We start from the raw sequence: 16,007 nt of genomic DNA, 5'->3' as shown, positions 1-16,007 counted from the left end.
CATATCTTATCTTATGTATAGAACATAATATAGACACAGATGTTAGCATTCTTACTTCCTGTGGTGGCCATTATCTTATCAGTGTGACATTACTGACAATAATACAACATAGCAACAACATGCTTCTATCTCACTGAGACATTTTCATGTTTGAAAACGCTTAATTTAATCCAGAAAAAAGTGCTTAAAATGCTTATTTTTAAACTAATTTTTTATTCATTTTAGCATATTTTCAACAACCGTGTCAAGGAAGTGGCGAGGGATGACTGCATAACAAAAGCGTGTCAGCACAATCCAGTCACCATGCAAATGTGCCTCCTGGTGCCTACATGCAGCATGTCACATCCCTGTCCGTCACCTGATGTAAATAATAGCACACAGTGCCAATGCTATAAATTGCTGTTTAAATGTTAGAATCTTTACATACTGTATAGTCACTTTCTATGACAATGATTCGGAGTACATGACAAAGTGGAAAAAGAACCTAGCTCAGTGTGAATGCGTAATTATTTATGAACAAGTAGATTGCAACAGAACCAATGTTGTAACAGCAGAAATAACATCAGCATTAAAAAGTCAATTTAAAGCGCATGCAGAGATAGGTAAATATTCAATATTGTGGTTTTAATTACAAAAAATAAAACATCAGGAGGTTGCCCACAGCCGCGGCTGTCAATGAAAAATTTTCTGAGATGCTGGTTTGCTTTTGGACACCACTCGAACAGAATAACGGCGTGAATTGGAGCTGAACGAAAATAACATTGCATACTACAAAGCATGCTGAAATCATGCAGCACGAACAAGTTGCCCTACATGCAGCGGCACTTACTCTTCTGGACTTGATTCCAGACAAGCAGAAGGCAGTGAGGAGAAGGGGGGAGGATGGGAGAAGATGGAGGGGAGAGGTGTGAAAGATCCAGCTCAGGTGCAGGCGGTGTGTGTGTGTTTGTAGGAACGTGTCGCCGGCACGTGCACTAATCCTCGTGAGATTTGGGATTCTTAACCGAGTGCCTACCGTGGAGTGGGTTGGGGTGGTGTGGGGTCGATTTGGGGGTAATCGCATTAGGGATACTACTGTGAGATTGTGACCATGACCTGTGTGACATGCAGAGTGACGGGAAACACACTGACAGGCGGTGTAGGTCAATGTATGCTAAGATATCGTAACAAAGCTAACTGTTACTAGAATAAAACCTATTCCAGAATGTGCCGAGGGCTAATAAAAACAACAAGCTGTGAAGCTAACTCTTCTAATCCTCAGCCACTGCACACAAAGGGGTGGAAAAGTGTCAAAACACGCACCCCTGCTGTGCTACATGTGCTATTATTTTTCGAACAAATACGCCACATGGCAGCCCTGTTATTAAACCCAATCACCGCCAACTTTAGGGGACTGACAACCACATGTGTGTGAAATTTGAGCAACATGGTATGGAAAAACGTGGGGCACCTAACTAATTGCCCATAAGTCAATTTGAGTTTATCTGTACTATATGTACACTAGCATGTCTTCCAAAGCACAACCCACAGGGGGCGCCACTGATGTAATTTACAGTCATTCATTTTCTATCGCTTGTCCTCACGAGGGTCGCGGGGGATGCTGGAACCTATCCCAGCTGTCTTGGGGCGAAAGGCGGCGTCCACCCTGGACTGGTGGCCAGCCAATCACAGGGCACATATAGACAAACAACCATTCACACTCACATTCATACCTATGGACAATTTGGAGTCGCTAATTAACCTAGCATGTTTTTGGAATGTGGGAGGAAACTGGAGTACCCGGAGAAAACCCACGCATGCACGGGGAGAAGGTGCAAACTCAACACAAACATGGCTGAGGGTGGGATTGAACTCGGGTCTCATAGCTGTGAGGCCTGCACGCTTAACCACTACACCCATTTACAGTCATTGGAAACTAATTGTTGCATTTTTCACAATATGTCCTCCCACCAGTTATTAATGATAAGTAATAGTTTCCATCACAGAAATATTCATTCATTTTCTACCACTTATCCTCACAGCGGTCGCGGGGATGCTGGAACCTATCCCAGCTGTCTTCGGGCGAGAGGCTGGGTACACCCTGGACTGGTCGCCAGCCAATCACAGGGCACATATAGACAAACAATCATTCACACTCACATTCATACCTATGGACAATTTGGAGTCGCTAATTAACCTAGCATGTTTTTGGAATGTGGGAGGAAGCCGGAATACCCGGAGAAAACCCACGCATGCACAGGGAGAACACGCAAACTCAACACAGACATGGCTGAGGGTGGGATTGAACTCGGGTCTCCGAGCTGTGAGACTTGCGCACTAACCACTACACCCATTTACAATCACCGGAAACTCATTGTTGCATTTTTCCACAATATGTCCTCCCGCCAGTTATTAATGATAAGTCATAGTTTCCATCACAGAAATATTCATTCATTTTCTACCACTTATCCTCACAGGGGTCGCGGGGATGCTGGAACCTATCCCAGCTGTCTTCGGGCGAGAGGCGGGGTACACCCTGAACTGGTCGCCAGCCAATCACAGGGCACATATAGACAAACAACCATTCACACTCACATTCATACCTATGGACAATTTGGAGTCGCCAATTAACCTAGCATGTTTTTGGAATGTGGGAGGAGTACTCGGAGAAAACCCACGCATGCACGGGGAGAAGGTGCAAACTCACAGACATGGCCGAGGGTGGGATTGAACTCAGGTCTAACCACTAGACCCATTTACAGTCACTGGAAACTAATTGTTGCATTTTTCACAATATGTCCTCCCGCCAGTTATTAATGATAAGTAATAGTTTCCATAATAGACACATATAGGCTCAAAATAACCCATGCAGGGATGAGCTGTCTTTAGTAGTGGTCTTGCACTACAGTACGTGTACCGAGGGATCCTCTTTGAGACGACTAAAGCCACATTACACAAGCGGCTCCCCGCTGAGTTACTACACAGTTCACCAGACCACATGCTACGCTAACAGCTACCTGGGTGTTGTTTCCGACCCCTGTAGTGGCCAGCAGAGGACACTTTGCTTAACTTTGGTTTTCGGGTCGATTCGGGCCTGTGAAAGTGTGGCGAGCTTCATTCAGCGTTCAATGTGTGTTACCTCCTTCTGGTCCAGCTGGAGGGAGGACTTGATGAGGTCACGCAGGGCGGTGAGCTGCTTCTTCTCCTCATCCTGAGTTTGTTTGATCTGGACAAAGAAAAAAAGGGCAGGTGTGCCTAATGTTCTGACTTGCTTCTATTTGGTGGGAGTCTAACATGAGTAAAAATAAAGTGGAGCTGAATTAGGTGATTACATTGTAGAGATCAGCCGCCAGCTTCTCAATGTACTGCTTCAGCTTATCTGCCGTCTTCAAGCCATCCTGGAAGAAACTGGAGAAAAACAATATGAATTATGATGTTTCGGGGTTGAATACAGACAATTATTAAGTCCAAAAATATGCATATTCCAGCACATTTTACCCTAAATGATGCAAATACAAATACAAGGCATTCAGATGAGGCATTCAAATACATTGTAGTGATATGCATTATTCTACACAAGGTGTCAGTAATGTTACTACTGTTCGGTGAGACACACAAGCACCAGACTTGAACAATACTGCAGTTTTGAACAACCTCACAAAATACACAATAATCACCATTATACACTATTGTTGCCTGTAACCCACTTCCTGTCCACCCCACACCACCTTTTACAGCAACACACACTTCAATTGCATCTTTTCTGTTAATATGTGAACTCAATTCGAGTGTAAAGGTGACTATAGGGGTGTTATTTAATGTCTAGAGGGCTCTAATAATGTAAAAAAAAATGTGTTTAGAAGGTCTAATCTGCTTTTATATGCTCTAACTCGGTAAATTTGTTTGGATTTTTAGCAGGCTTTATTTTAAAAAGCGTAGCGAAGCCTTGGAGGCAGCATCATGTCCACGAGGATGGAGGTTTTTCTTTAATGACACCGCCGTACTTCAGTTTGAGCGCCAAATAAGGGTTCTTGGGACCTTTTTGAGTTACTTTTAATGAGCTTTTGTCAACGTGAGAGTACATTGTTTGACTGCAGTGTTATTACGAGCAGACCTAGCAACTCAACGAGAGAGTTTGTCATCCTGTCATCCGGCGGTTCCGGACCGCAGAGCGCTCACTTCTTTCCCTGGCAAACCCCGCAGCTGTCACAACACATCTGTGTGACGACCCATTCATTATTTACGTGGTCTATATTTATATCAAACACCATGTGGGGGTACTTACTTGCACTGTGCGTGGTAATACTTGATCAGGTTCTGGAGGAGGTCCACCCCTTTCTTGGTCTTGATCTCGTTGACTTTGATGAGATACTGCAACACAGAGACACATTGTTGGGTTTGTTTGTTTTTTTTTAAAGATTTCTTTTTTTTTCTTGAAGGTGTTTAATGAGGTACAATGTGAACATCGGGTTTTTTTTTTTTAAGACACTTGTTTGATGTACCAGCCAAAAGTGGAAGTGGAAGGGAAAAAAAAAGGGGGGCTTGATCTAATCCAGGGCTGTTCTACATCAGCATGATAAATACGGGGCGGCTAGCCTTCAGGGGAAGTGTTGTCTGGGGGGGGGGGTTCACAACAAAATGCATCGTCGTGAAGCAAATATAAGAAAAAGCGACAATATCAGCTCATCCTGGGATGCACCCGTCCGCAGGGAACAGCGAGGGGACTGGTGAACGCCAGACGCCATCTTGCTAGAGGAGGTTTGTCATTTCAGCTAATGTATATCACTAAAAGGAACACGGTGCAGATGTTGCTGGTCAAGAACTACTTTCTGTTTCGCTTGAGGAAGTGTGTAATATGTAAGCAGTCACTTTCAAGTTGACAACGACTGATACGATTGATACCCAACAGAGCCATGTGTGAACTGTGAATAAAGTTTTCATTGTTAAAGTAGTTCTTAATAATGAATATAATCAATAATTCTCATCAATAACCATTCATTCATTCATTTTCTACCACTTATCCTCACGAGGGTCGCAGGGGTGCTGGAGCCTATCCTAGCTGACTTTGGGCGAGAGGCGGGGTACACCCTGGACTGGTGGCCAGCCAATCACAGGTCACATATAGACAAACAACCATTCTCACTCACATTCATACCTATGGACAATTTGGAGTCGCTAATTAACCTAGCATGTTTTTGGAATGTGGGAGGGAGGCTATCCCAGCTGTCTTGGGGCGAGAGGCTGGGTACACCCTGGACTGGTCGCCAGCCAATCACAGGGCACATATAGACAAACAACCATTCACACTCACATTCATACCTATGGACAATTTGGAGTCGCTAATTAACCTAGCATATTTTTGGAATGTGGGAGGGAGCCTATCCCAGCTGTCTTGGGGCGAGAGGCTGGGTACACCCTGGACTGGTTGCCAGCCAATCACAGGGCACATATAGACAAACAACCATTCACACTCACATTCATACCTATGGACAATTTGGAGTCGCTAATTAACCTAGCATGTTTTTGGAATGTCAGAGGAAACCGGAGTACCCGGAGAAAACCCATGCATGCACGGGGAGAAGGTGCAAAGTCAACACAGACATGGCCGAGGGTGGGATTGAACTCAGGTCTCCTAGCTGTGAGGCCTGCGCGCTATCCGCTCGTCCGCCGTGCAGCCTCATCAATAACCAATAATAATGATTTAATAATTTGATGACCGTCTATCCACACTCCCTTCCCTGACAGCGAGGGATAAGCAAGGGTGGGAGAGCACTCTTGTAATCTGCTGATTGAGTAACTTCCATGCGGCGGGGCGGGGGGGGGGGGGGAGATGGGGGACGTGGGAAGGATTGTGCGTGATGGCGTGTGGAGCGACCACGGGAGAACGCACGCAACGCTGAGGAATGAGGTTAAGTGGGATGAACATACCGCGGACGGGAGCAAATGTCCAATTGTAAACATGAGAGTGGCGGTGGTAAAGATAATAACGCTCACTGATGCGGTGTACAACTGTGTCCTTATCTGGCACCACGCAGGAGGTAAAATACGCAGAGACGCAGGCCAGCATGGAATATGTGGGCAGGAGGGGTAAAAAAAAAAAAACCCTTGGCTCAGCATGGCAGGGCACTGGAGGACAGCGTCGCATTTTGCAGTGAATAATTCACACGGCCAAACAGCAGCAGCCGCAGAGCAGCATCCACCACTACGTTATGCAATTTGAGTCCGAAAAGAAAATCCCAACAGGATAAAGCGTGCAAGCGATAGCGAGGTGTAGGCGTCGCCACCCACTGAAAAGAGAGGCTTTTTTTTGTCGAAGGAGACACCGGGCTCCGAGAGTTTGTTCTAGAATCCTCTTGAGCGAGCACGACGGAGCTCGGATTTCTTTGACACATCTGCTAAGCTAGAAATCACCAAAGAGGAAGTTCATTCATTCATTGATTTTCTACCGCTTTTCCTCACAAGGGTTTGCGGGGGGTGCTGGAGCCTATCCCAGCTGTCTTTGGGCGAGAGGCGGGGTACACCCTGGACTGGACCGGAGAAAACCCACGCATGCACGGGGAGAACACGCAAACTCCACACAGAGATGGCTGAGGGTGGGATTGAACTCGGGTCTCCGAGCTGTGAGGCCTGCGTGCTAACCACTAGACCCATTTACAATCACTGGAAACTCATTGTTGCATTTTTCCACAATATGTCCTCCCGCCAGTTATTAATGATAAGTAATAGTTTCCATCACAGAAACATTCATTCATTCATTTTCTACCGCTTATCCTCACGAGGGTCGCTGGGGATGCTGGAGCCTATCCCAGCTGTCTTTGGGCGAGAGGCGGGGTACACCCTGGACTGGTGGCCAGCCAATCACAGGGCACATATAGACAAACAACCATTCACACTCACATTCATACCTATGGACTATTTGGAGTCGCTAATTAACCTAGCATGTTTTTGGAATGTACGGGGAGAACATGCAAACTCCACACAGAGATGTATGAGGGTGGAATTGAACCCTAGTCTCCTAGCTGTGAGGTCTGCGCGCTAACCACTCGACCACCGTGCCGCTAAGAGGAAGTTGGGAATGTAAAAAAAAAAGGAAGCTTTCAGTTATTAATGATCAGCATCCATTTTGTTTCTATGCCGCTTATCCTAAATAGGTTGTATGCTGGAGCCTATCCCAGCTGCCACCCGAGACATCCTAAGGTCATATAAAGGGCATAAATACATATCATGTACAAAATATGAGGTGACAAGGAAAAGAAGACATGTCATACAATATTTCATGTCAGAACGCCAACCGTAATGGAGGAGGGAGGGGGGTGGGGGGGTTATTTTACAACCCACCTCGCACATCTGGAGCTGGAAGAGACGACGCTCCTTTTCCATCTCCTCAGCAATCTCAGCCCCGGTGATCTCAGTGCGGATCATGCCGTGCTGCTTGGCGTGCTCCCGTTTCTCCTTCTCGATTTTGGTGCTGCGGCAGAGGAGGGAAAGGAGGCCTTCAGGGTCGGCAGTGCTGGCCCGTGCCACTTAAACACTATTAACTCTTACATGCATAAGTGGGTCAAAAATGACCCGGGTCAGGTTGTTTTCTTGAAATATCTTCGTAATTAAAATTTTTTTATCATTTCATATTCCAGGTATTCCTCAAAAAACATGTTTTTGATATCAAAATTTGTAACTTAACTTTTATACATTTGAAGAATTTTTTGTTTTTGTGTTACCCGCATGCATTTTCTATGGAATCCAATAGGAACCACTGATTCTTATCAACGTTGGCTGTCAGGAAGAAATTAACTGTAGACCATATCACAAGTGTCACCCCTCAGGAATATTATTTTCCACATCAAGTGCTAGTACATGTAAGTATTATTATTCATATGATATTGTGTGTGTGTCCTTCATGACTGTTAGTATTATCAACAAATTTGCCTACTTTATAGCTGGCTAACATTACTATATGTATCGTTGGGCATACTTTATTAATAGCAAACACTAGCACAGTTTTTGTAAAAAATATAATATGCAGTATAGGTATTACATATGTCTGAGATACTGTCAATCTGGAATACTATAGCATTGGCATAGTCAAGTATGCTATAGCATTATTCCTAACCAAAACGGCAATTTTTGGGTCATTTTTGACCCACTTATGGAAGAGTGTGGGGTCCAGTCACTCATGCATCTAAGGGTTAAATAAGGGGCTGTTAGCTGACGTACGGTAACGTCATCATTTTTCCGTGCCTCTGATTGGTTGACGGCTGAACGCAAAGTTACCAGTATACTTGAAGGCATCATTGATTGACATTTTTATCACATTTTATCACAAACAACAGCAGTGCGGTCCACTATTGTTGCAAGTGCACTAAACACCTAGCATGTCCTGTTCGTCACAGGTGACGTTTTCAGTGTTTACATGGAAAACATCGACATTGTGTCATTGTGCAACACGCTAAAAGCCACATCCATTTTTCATTTATAGTTTCTATCCATGCCGTGTGTCACGTGAAGCGGAATCCACGTCTACTTACAACTTGGCCTCATAGTCCTTCCACGCTTTGTCAAAGGGCTTCTTTATGTCCTGCACACAACACACAACGAGTGTCAGCAAACTGCAATGAGGTCACAACGGGGACAGGAGTTATTTGCAGAGTTGGACCTCCACCAGAGACCCGGGTGGGTGCTTCACTTCACGCGAGCGAGTGAGCGAGCGAGATCGAGAGACTTGGGCGAGGTTCATGACCCAGTTACTCGCCTCAATCACAACACAAAGGGCGGTGTTTACTTCTGCGAGATTTACAGCGTTTAAAACGCAGACTTTTACTCTTGCACCACACCACACCCCCTTCCACCCCCCTCCGCCCTGTGGCCGCTTCACACTCTCCCACTCAGCGAGCACACGCACAGAGGTCGAGGGATGAATGGAGAGATGTGCTGACGCGGCATCCTATCGCTTCCGCCACCCCCCCGGATGGTGCCAGCAAGGGAGGGAAGAGAAAGAGTACATCTTACCCCTTTAACGCCCTTTAAATCTCCCTTGAGCAGCGAGTCCAGGGTGAAGATTACATTGTGGCTCAGGCTCTGAAGCTGAGGAGACACACACAAGGGGGGGGGGGAGGGGTAAGAAAAAGAGAAAAATATCAACACCAAACCATGACAGTGCTAACTCATAAAGAATGTATCCCACAATGGCCGCTATATGGACCAATGCATCGGTACATTCGCCCATTGCACATACAGGAAGTGAAAATGAAATAAATTGTTGTTGTTCCCCATTTTTTGTTGCTTCTAAAGTCCTGGGAAGATTTTCTACCAGATTTTCCAATATGCATGGGACTTTTTAAGGTCACCAGATTCCTCCTAATATGCCGTTATGGTTTGCTTTGTGAACCGGGAACAGAAACAAAACACAACAAAACCGACTGGTGCAAACAGTACGGCCAAATATAAACACACTAAGTAACACATGTGGAACAGTCTAGCAATACGACAAGTAATACAGATGCAAAACAAAACTATTTTATATTACTATGTTACCCAGCATGCCTTGCGGATTATAAATTTGTATATAAAAGTATTGTTTTGCATGTGTATCACTGTGTAAAAAGTCCATGTGGTGCATTTACATGTTACCGGTTATTTTTGGTTGCGACAGGCGTGCCCATTTTTTTTTTTGCCATTTTTTGAAGGCCTAGTAGTACAAAATGGCTTGCTATGATAAAGAATTATGTTTAGTTGAACAGTTGTTAACACAATTCCAATGTATGTCAATGCATGCATAAAACGTCAACATCATAGCTTTGTGTTAATAACTAATATATATATATATATATATATATATATATATATATATATATATATATATATATATATATATATATATATATATGTATATATGTCACTACTGGTGAATGAATTGGGTTTTTACAATATGACACAATATTCTTCCACAAAAACTAATGACCTATGAGAGCAATGACACCAGCCATGTTCTTTATTTCACTTTCTATCAAGGCTAAATAAAGAAGAAACATGATAGACAGACTGTGCTGTGCACTCAAGGGTGACTTAGCAAAAAGCAAAGGCAAGCATCGCTCAGCTGCTCCCTAACCATTTGTATCAGCAAGGTCGTTTACAGCACGACTAAGCATTTATGTACCCCCCCACACCCCCCCTCGCAGAGCAGCAATCAAGGAAGTAAACAACACTTAATGGCCACTAATGCGCTTTTAGGAGCCTGCCTTTGCATACAGCCAATGTTTTGTCTTTAAAAAAAAAAATCAATCTTTAACTGGCTGCCTTCCGGCCGTCCTGGAATCCTCGTGCTCTGAAAGGGAATAAACACCGAAGAAGTTTGCGGTCTATAAATTCCTTGAATTGAAAAAAAAACAGCAGAGCAATCCGGAACGAGCATCATTCATCGATAGTCATTTGTAGCACTCGCGTGTAGCGGGGCAAGCCTTAGGGGGGTGTAGTTATTGAGCTCTGATGTGGGAGGGGGAACAAAAAGACATCCCCTGGCGACACAAAAGTGGGTGATTTAAGAGCGCTTCTGAATGAACCCACGTGTGCACGCTCTCGGGTCGCCGTCGGTGGTGGTGCCGCTGTGATGTATTTATGGAGTCTAATCCGGCGGTTAGCCGCACAGGAAGCGAGGTACTGAGGATCCAAACAGGACACATTACTCAACAAGGCGGGTGGGGGGGGGGGTCCAACTCGACCTGGAAGGGTGACGTCTCTCTGAGGCCGATGCTTGACTGGCGGCTGGCTGAAATTTACCATCCTAGACACCATTTCACACTACTGACCCCGCCACAAACCCAACCTTACTTAATCCTAATCCACACCGTAAACCAATTAAGGGGGTGACAACAAAAATAATCTCTTTGGGAGAATTCCCCCCCCAACACTTTAGCCCCTGTGGGCCAAAAAAAACACACACACACTCGACAGCTGCACCACATTCCTCCGATGGGACTCACCAGGTTCTTCAGGAGGGCCGACAGCTCCTTGGTGAGGGAGGAAAACTTGACAAAAGCCGTGCCCAGGTCAGGGTTGTCCCGGCTGATGAAGTTGCTGCCGAATTTATCAAGGGCTTGAGCATAGTTCTCTTCATTTTGGACGTGGTCTGTAGGGGTACAGATGGAAAACGGGGGCCTTTTGTGACTCGCGGCACATTGTAGAAGAAATATTAAATAAAAAAAAAACAGCAAAAACGTGAAAAATGTAGCAAAAAAATGAAATGTTGATCCGAATAACAAACAGAGTTCAGTTTACGAGTTATTTTGAGTACAAGTAACTAAAACTAATTACAGAGTGAATTAAATTACTCCTCCATAAACAACAGCAGCAGCAAAAATTTGAAAAATTTGCAGTAATTTTCCAAGAATAAATCAAAGTACAAATATTAAGAGAAAAAAGTGTCAATCTCACAAGAAAGGTCATAATTTTATGGTAATAATGTTGTAATATTACAACAAACAAACAAAATAATTTTTGGAAAATTAAGTGGTGTAAAATGTTATAACATTATGGAAATACAATTAAAATATTATGAGAATTAAGTCATGGTTTTATGCCAAAAAACTCAAAATTATATAAGAATAATGTTTTTGTCAAAATATTATGGAAATAAAAAGAAGAATTTTTATTTTTCAAAATATGAGGTGAAACAGTCATATTGTAGCAAAAAAAAAATTTAATGTAATAACATTATGAGGCATTTTAGTAGCACCGAGTTGAAAAATGTAAGTAAAAATAACTTCATAATATTATGAGAAACAATCAAAACATAAGTTTTAAGATAATGGGGAAAATAGTCCAAATATGAAGTCAAAAGGAGGCTAAATGCTATGATCGAATAAACACATTCAGATGTTTTGTTTTGTCTCCGGCCTGGCTAGTCGGCCAATAAACATGCATGGCTGTTTGTTGCTGTCTGGTCCTCGTAGCTGATGAGTCATTTTCTGGCTGATCGCAAGCGGCCTTTGTTTACGCTTGTGTGGCTTTCCATGAAATACCTTCCTATCCCACGCCAAATTGTACCGTATAGCAAAAAGAGAAACTAATATGTATTGATCTACAACCTAAAGTGTTCTATACCATTTTAATTAGTGAATAGAGACATTTTATCTTACCTTGTCCTGAATTGTAGATGGCCTTGACTGACTTCTTCACCTTCTGCAGGGAGGTTCGGTCCTGGTCCAACGCCTGCAGGAAAAATACACAAACAATAATAAAAACTTAGTGTAATATTGCGGCCTGGCTGATTTTCAGAGACAAATAACTGTCATACTTTCAGTATTTCCAGCCAATCAGTCAACAATTATCCTCCACGGCTGCGGTCGGTACTAGCAACACATTTGTTTGATTCATCGAAGGATTCCAAATGTGAGTCGGCGTTTTCCTCCCTTAGTGTAATTCAACCTGACAATATAAACGCTTGTTGTTTTGCCGTCACGGATGCTCATAAATGATCAACACGCACACACCGTGACATCTCGGTGACGGCAGTAGCAGGCTACGTATTTTAACGACGTAATTAAGCCGTCCTTGACCTTCCCGGGACAGTTTTACACGACCTTGTCCCCCAATTATGGCAGCAGTAGTTTGTTGCCGCGGGGGACTGAGGTGCCTTTGATCCATCCTCCTCCCCCTGATTATGAGGAACTTGTGCCCAGCGTCCGACCCACAATGCCTCATTGCTTAGCTCTCATCTCGCAGCCTATGGTAATGATACGGTACCATGTCTGTGTATGGAATTATGTTGGTTATTACTATAATAGTCACGTTTTATTCACTTGTTGCTAGGCAGAATTTACAGTCGGGCTCACTTTCTTGAGAATGTCGGGAAGAGGAGTGCCCCCCCCACTCCCACCGCCATATTTTGTGATGAAACTACATTGGAATACATGCTACTATGCAATACAGTTAACCATGCAGCCTTTTACTGCATGGCGGCCATGTTTTTTTTGACCATTTATTCATTAATTTTCTACCGCTTATCCTCACGAAGGTTGCGGTTGGTGCTGGAGCCTATCCCAGCTGTCTTAGGGCAAGAGGCGGGGTACTGGTCGCCAGCCAATCACAGGGCACATATAAACAAACAACCATTCACACTCACATTCATACATACCTATGGACAATTTGGAGTCGCTAATCGTTTTTTTTCGACCGATCTTGCTCAAATTTTACACACATGTGCTCGACAGTGCCCTCAAAGGGTGTACCAAATTTCACGATGATTCGGTTAAACACCCTGGAGTTACAGCGCATGTTCTGTAAAGTGCATTGAGGCATGTCAGAAATGTCTATTATAGGCAGGGTGGGAGGGTCAAATTTTTGGGGATTAATAACAGCGCCACCATGTGGTGTAGTTGTCAGACAAATAATAGCACACGCAACACAGTCGGAGTGAATGTTTTGACAAAGTTTTAACTGTTTGTGTGCAGGGGATCAGGAGTAGAAGAGTTAGCAATTTTAAAATGAGGTTTTATTCTATTGACAGATCAGCATCATCTGCTCTGACGGGGATTTATCTTTTCATTCTCAGCAGATGTGACGTCGCATGTTCGACCCCCTCCCCTTTTCCCCCACGCCGTGGAGCACAATTTCATTAACCAGCCGTGTCTCCTCTCTCGGAGCAACACCCAGCCCGCCCCACACTCACATCCTCTAAGCAAGTCTGGATGCTTATTTGGGAGGTTTACCGGGTTAGCATGACGAACACATGAGCAGCTGGTGCTGCCACCCAACGATTACCCATAATCCACTGTGTGTCTGTGCTCTTAATTAAACAATCTTTTACATTTTTTAATCTTAGATTTACATACGCCCAGCCGGAGTCGGATAAATCTGATGCATTCATATGTTGATGTATTCTGCAAATCCATTTGACAATATGTTTATGTTTAATATTGTGCTTGCAGAATAAACATGGCTAAAGTAGCACCACCTTAAAGAGATGCGCTAGCTGTGCGGCTTTTAGCAAGCAAAAAGGAAGCTGAGAAATCAATGAAGCAGCTCCCAGTCTTGGCCACATTGTCTTTGTAGCCCTTGGCAACCAGCGGGAATCCGTCCAAAGTGAATCCAGTCAAAAGGACTCTTTCATATCAGCGAGCAACCGACGGCGAGCTTTCAGCCGACCCACGGGGATTATAGCAGGAGCGCGACGCCGCCAAAACATCTGCGCTCGCTCGTCTCTTGTCCACCCACAAATGGCAACAATTCATTCGGGGTGGAGAGTGTATGAGTAGTCCGCGTTACGTGGAAATGTCAACATAGTGACCAATGCTAACCATGCTAGGTTAGCCAGAGAGAAAAATAACTGTCGCTAACTGCATCATAGTTGACATACTGTATTTTAAGATGTGCGGTGAAGCCTGAGGTAAGAGGTTTCTCTGCATTGTGACCGCTACCTGTCAATCAATCAATGTCAAGCTGCAAACTTTACAATAGTACCTCAGGGGTTAGTGTTAGGCAACCCTGCAGCTGTTTTTTGTGACATATTTGCCCCCCCGCCATGCCAAGGAGGTCACCGCCACAGGAAACCCTGACTGGGCATAAATGACCACAGGTCGTCTCCCGCTTCTCGCTTCCTGCCTCAGGCCTTATCCTCGCTCGGCAGGCCGGTCGTTTCCCATGCAGCCGTTTTTTTTTTTTTTTTTTGACAGGAAGCAGGAAGCGGCCAGGCTAGTCGGCGCTCGTCTCGTCTCGAACACACTTTTCCGATTCCTACCCTTCATCTCATCAACTCCGGTCACATATGGCGTCGTGCTGCGCCGTTACCAAGACGACCCGACGGGCTCGCGTCACGCCTCGGCTCCAGATTCTTCACAGTTGAAGCTGACCAACAGAGACGGCTCTCTGTACATCATCAGCGGAGTAGCCGTTTTATTCCTCAGGCATCACAACACGGACACGCTAGTTCTCAGAAGCTAATTATAGCCAGGAAGTGGAAAACAGGAAAGGGCACAAAGAAGAAAGGATTTCCCTAAAAGCGGGAACCAAAACACATCCTTAGCAATAAAGTAAACAACGCTACAACGCCTCATGTCTGTAGCTGACTGGTGGATAGTTGGCTCTAGCTTTGGCCTTTATTTTAAGACAGGGGTCTCAATCATGCAGCCCGCGTGCCAAATGTGGTCCGCAGAACACTAGTTTGAGGCCCCCGCCTTGATACGAAAGTTTAATGTTTGATATGGATGCTGTATGGTATCAAGTACCCAGAAAAAAATATTATGTTTGATTAATGTTCATGTTAAAGGTTAAATAACTGTTAATAGTTATCCTCCCTATCCGTGTGGAAGTGGTAAGTTTTTGGCTATTTAAGTTTAAAGGAAATAACTTGAAGGCTACCGTTTAGGTCGCTAGCTCTCTAGTCTGCGAGTTAGCATGTGTCTCAAGACCCTAAAGTTGCGCAATATGTTGAAAATAAAATAGTCATGTTTTGTCATGTCTACAGGGCTCTAATAATGCTTTGTTCATTTTAATCTGAAAAAAAATAATTTGTCTACCCACCAATTATATGTTTCTTAAGTTTTTATTATTTGCCGTTTTATTATTATTATTATTATTATATTTATTTATTTATTACTGATGGATTGATTTTCTTTATTCTTGATTTGTTTATTTATTTTTCATCTTATTTTGTGCAGAAATTGGAACCAAAGCAAAGTTTTTAAATTTTTTTTGTTTTTAATAAATGCAGTTTTTTTTTGGAAAACCTGATGCGCCTAAGTCTCACCCAGACCCTAGCTCCAGTGGCCCCCAAGTAAATTGAGTTTGAGACCCCTGTTTTAAGATGTGATGTGAAGCCTGTTACTGGGATTTAATCGGCTAAGAAACAGCACTAATACGTTTGCAGGAAAGTACCCGTATGATAAACTGATACTAAAAAATGGTGTTTGGATGTTAAATCAAAATGAAGTCACAGACTCGAAGTCGGGTAGCCAGTCAAGTCTATGCGACGACGTGACTCAAGCAGGAAGGGCGGGGAAGCGTTTTCATTGGCAGGAAGCAATAGGCAACATCTC

At 43.9% G+C, this 16,007-nt stretch overlaps 1 protein-coding gene across 5 annotated transcripts in view; it reads right to left on the bottom strand.

The window, feature by feature from the left end:
- The window catches only part of asap1b (ArfGAP with SH3 domain, ankyrin repeat and PH domain 1b), a 42,386-nt gene that overhangs the window by 17,440 nt on the left and 8,939 nt on the right, over nt 1–16,007 (bottom strand). For all 5 annotated transcript variants that reach the window (XM_058060751.2, XM_058060755.2, XM_058060753.2 and 2 more), the window contains exons 2-9: nt 12,111–12,183; nt 10,956–11,101; nt 8,986–9,060; nt 8,505–8,554; nt 7,318–7,447; nt 4,265–4,350; nt 3,312–3,387; nt 3,119–3,205 (exon numbers count right to left, since the gene is read on the bottom strand). In XM_058060751.2, the coding sequence (XP_057916734.2) occupies nt 3,119–3,205; nt 3,312–3,387; nt 4,265–4,350; nt 7,318–7,447; nt 8,505–8,554; nt 8,986–9,060; nt 10,956–11,101; nt 12,111–12,183 (723 nt within the window). The remainder of the gene's footprint in view (nt 1–3,118; nt 3,206–3,311; nt 3,388–4,264; nt 4,351–7,317; nt 7,448–8,504; nt 8,555–8,985; nt 9,061–10,955; nt 11,102–12,110; nt 12,184–16,007) is intronic.

Source organism: Doryrhamphus excisus, linkage group LG7 (genome assembly GCF_037039965.1).
Source record: "Doryrhamphus excisus strain RoL-2023G ecotype Guam linkage group LG7, RoL_Dexc_Guam_v1.1, whole genome shotgun sequence".
In the NCBI taxonomy this organism is placed as follows: domain Eukaryota; kingdom Metazoa; phylum Chordata; class Actinopteri; order Syngnathiformes; family Syngnathidae; genus Doryrhamphus; species Doryrhamphus excisus.
The sequence above is the reverse complement of the archived record's forward strand: the minus strand, read 5'-3'. Positions and strand labels throughout refer to the sequence as shown.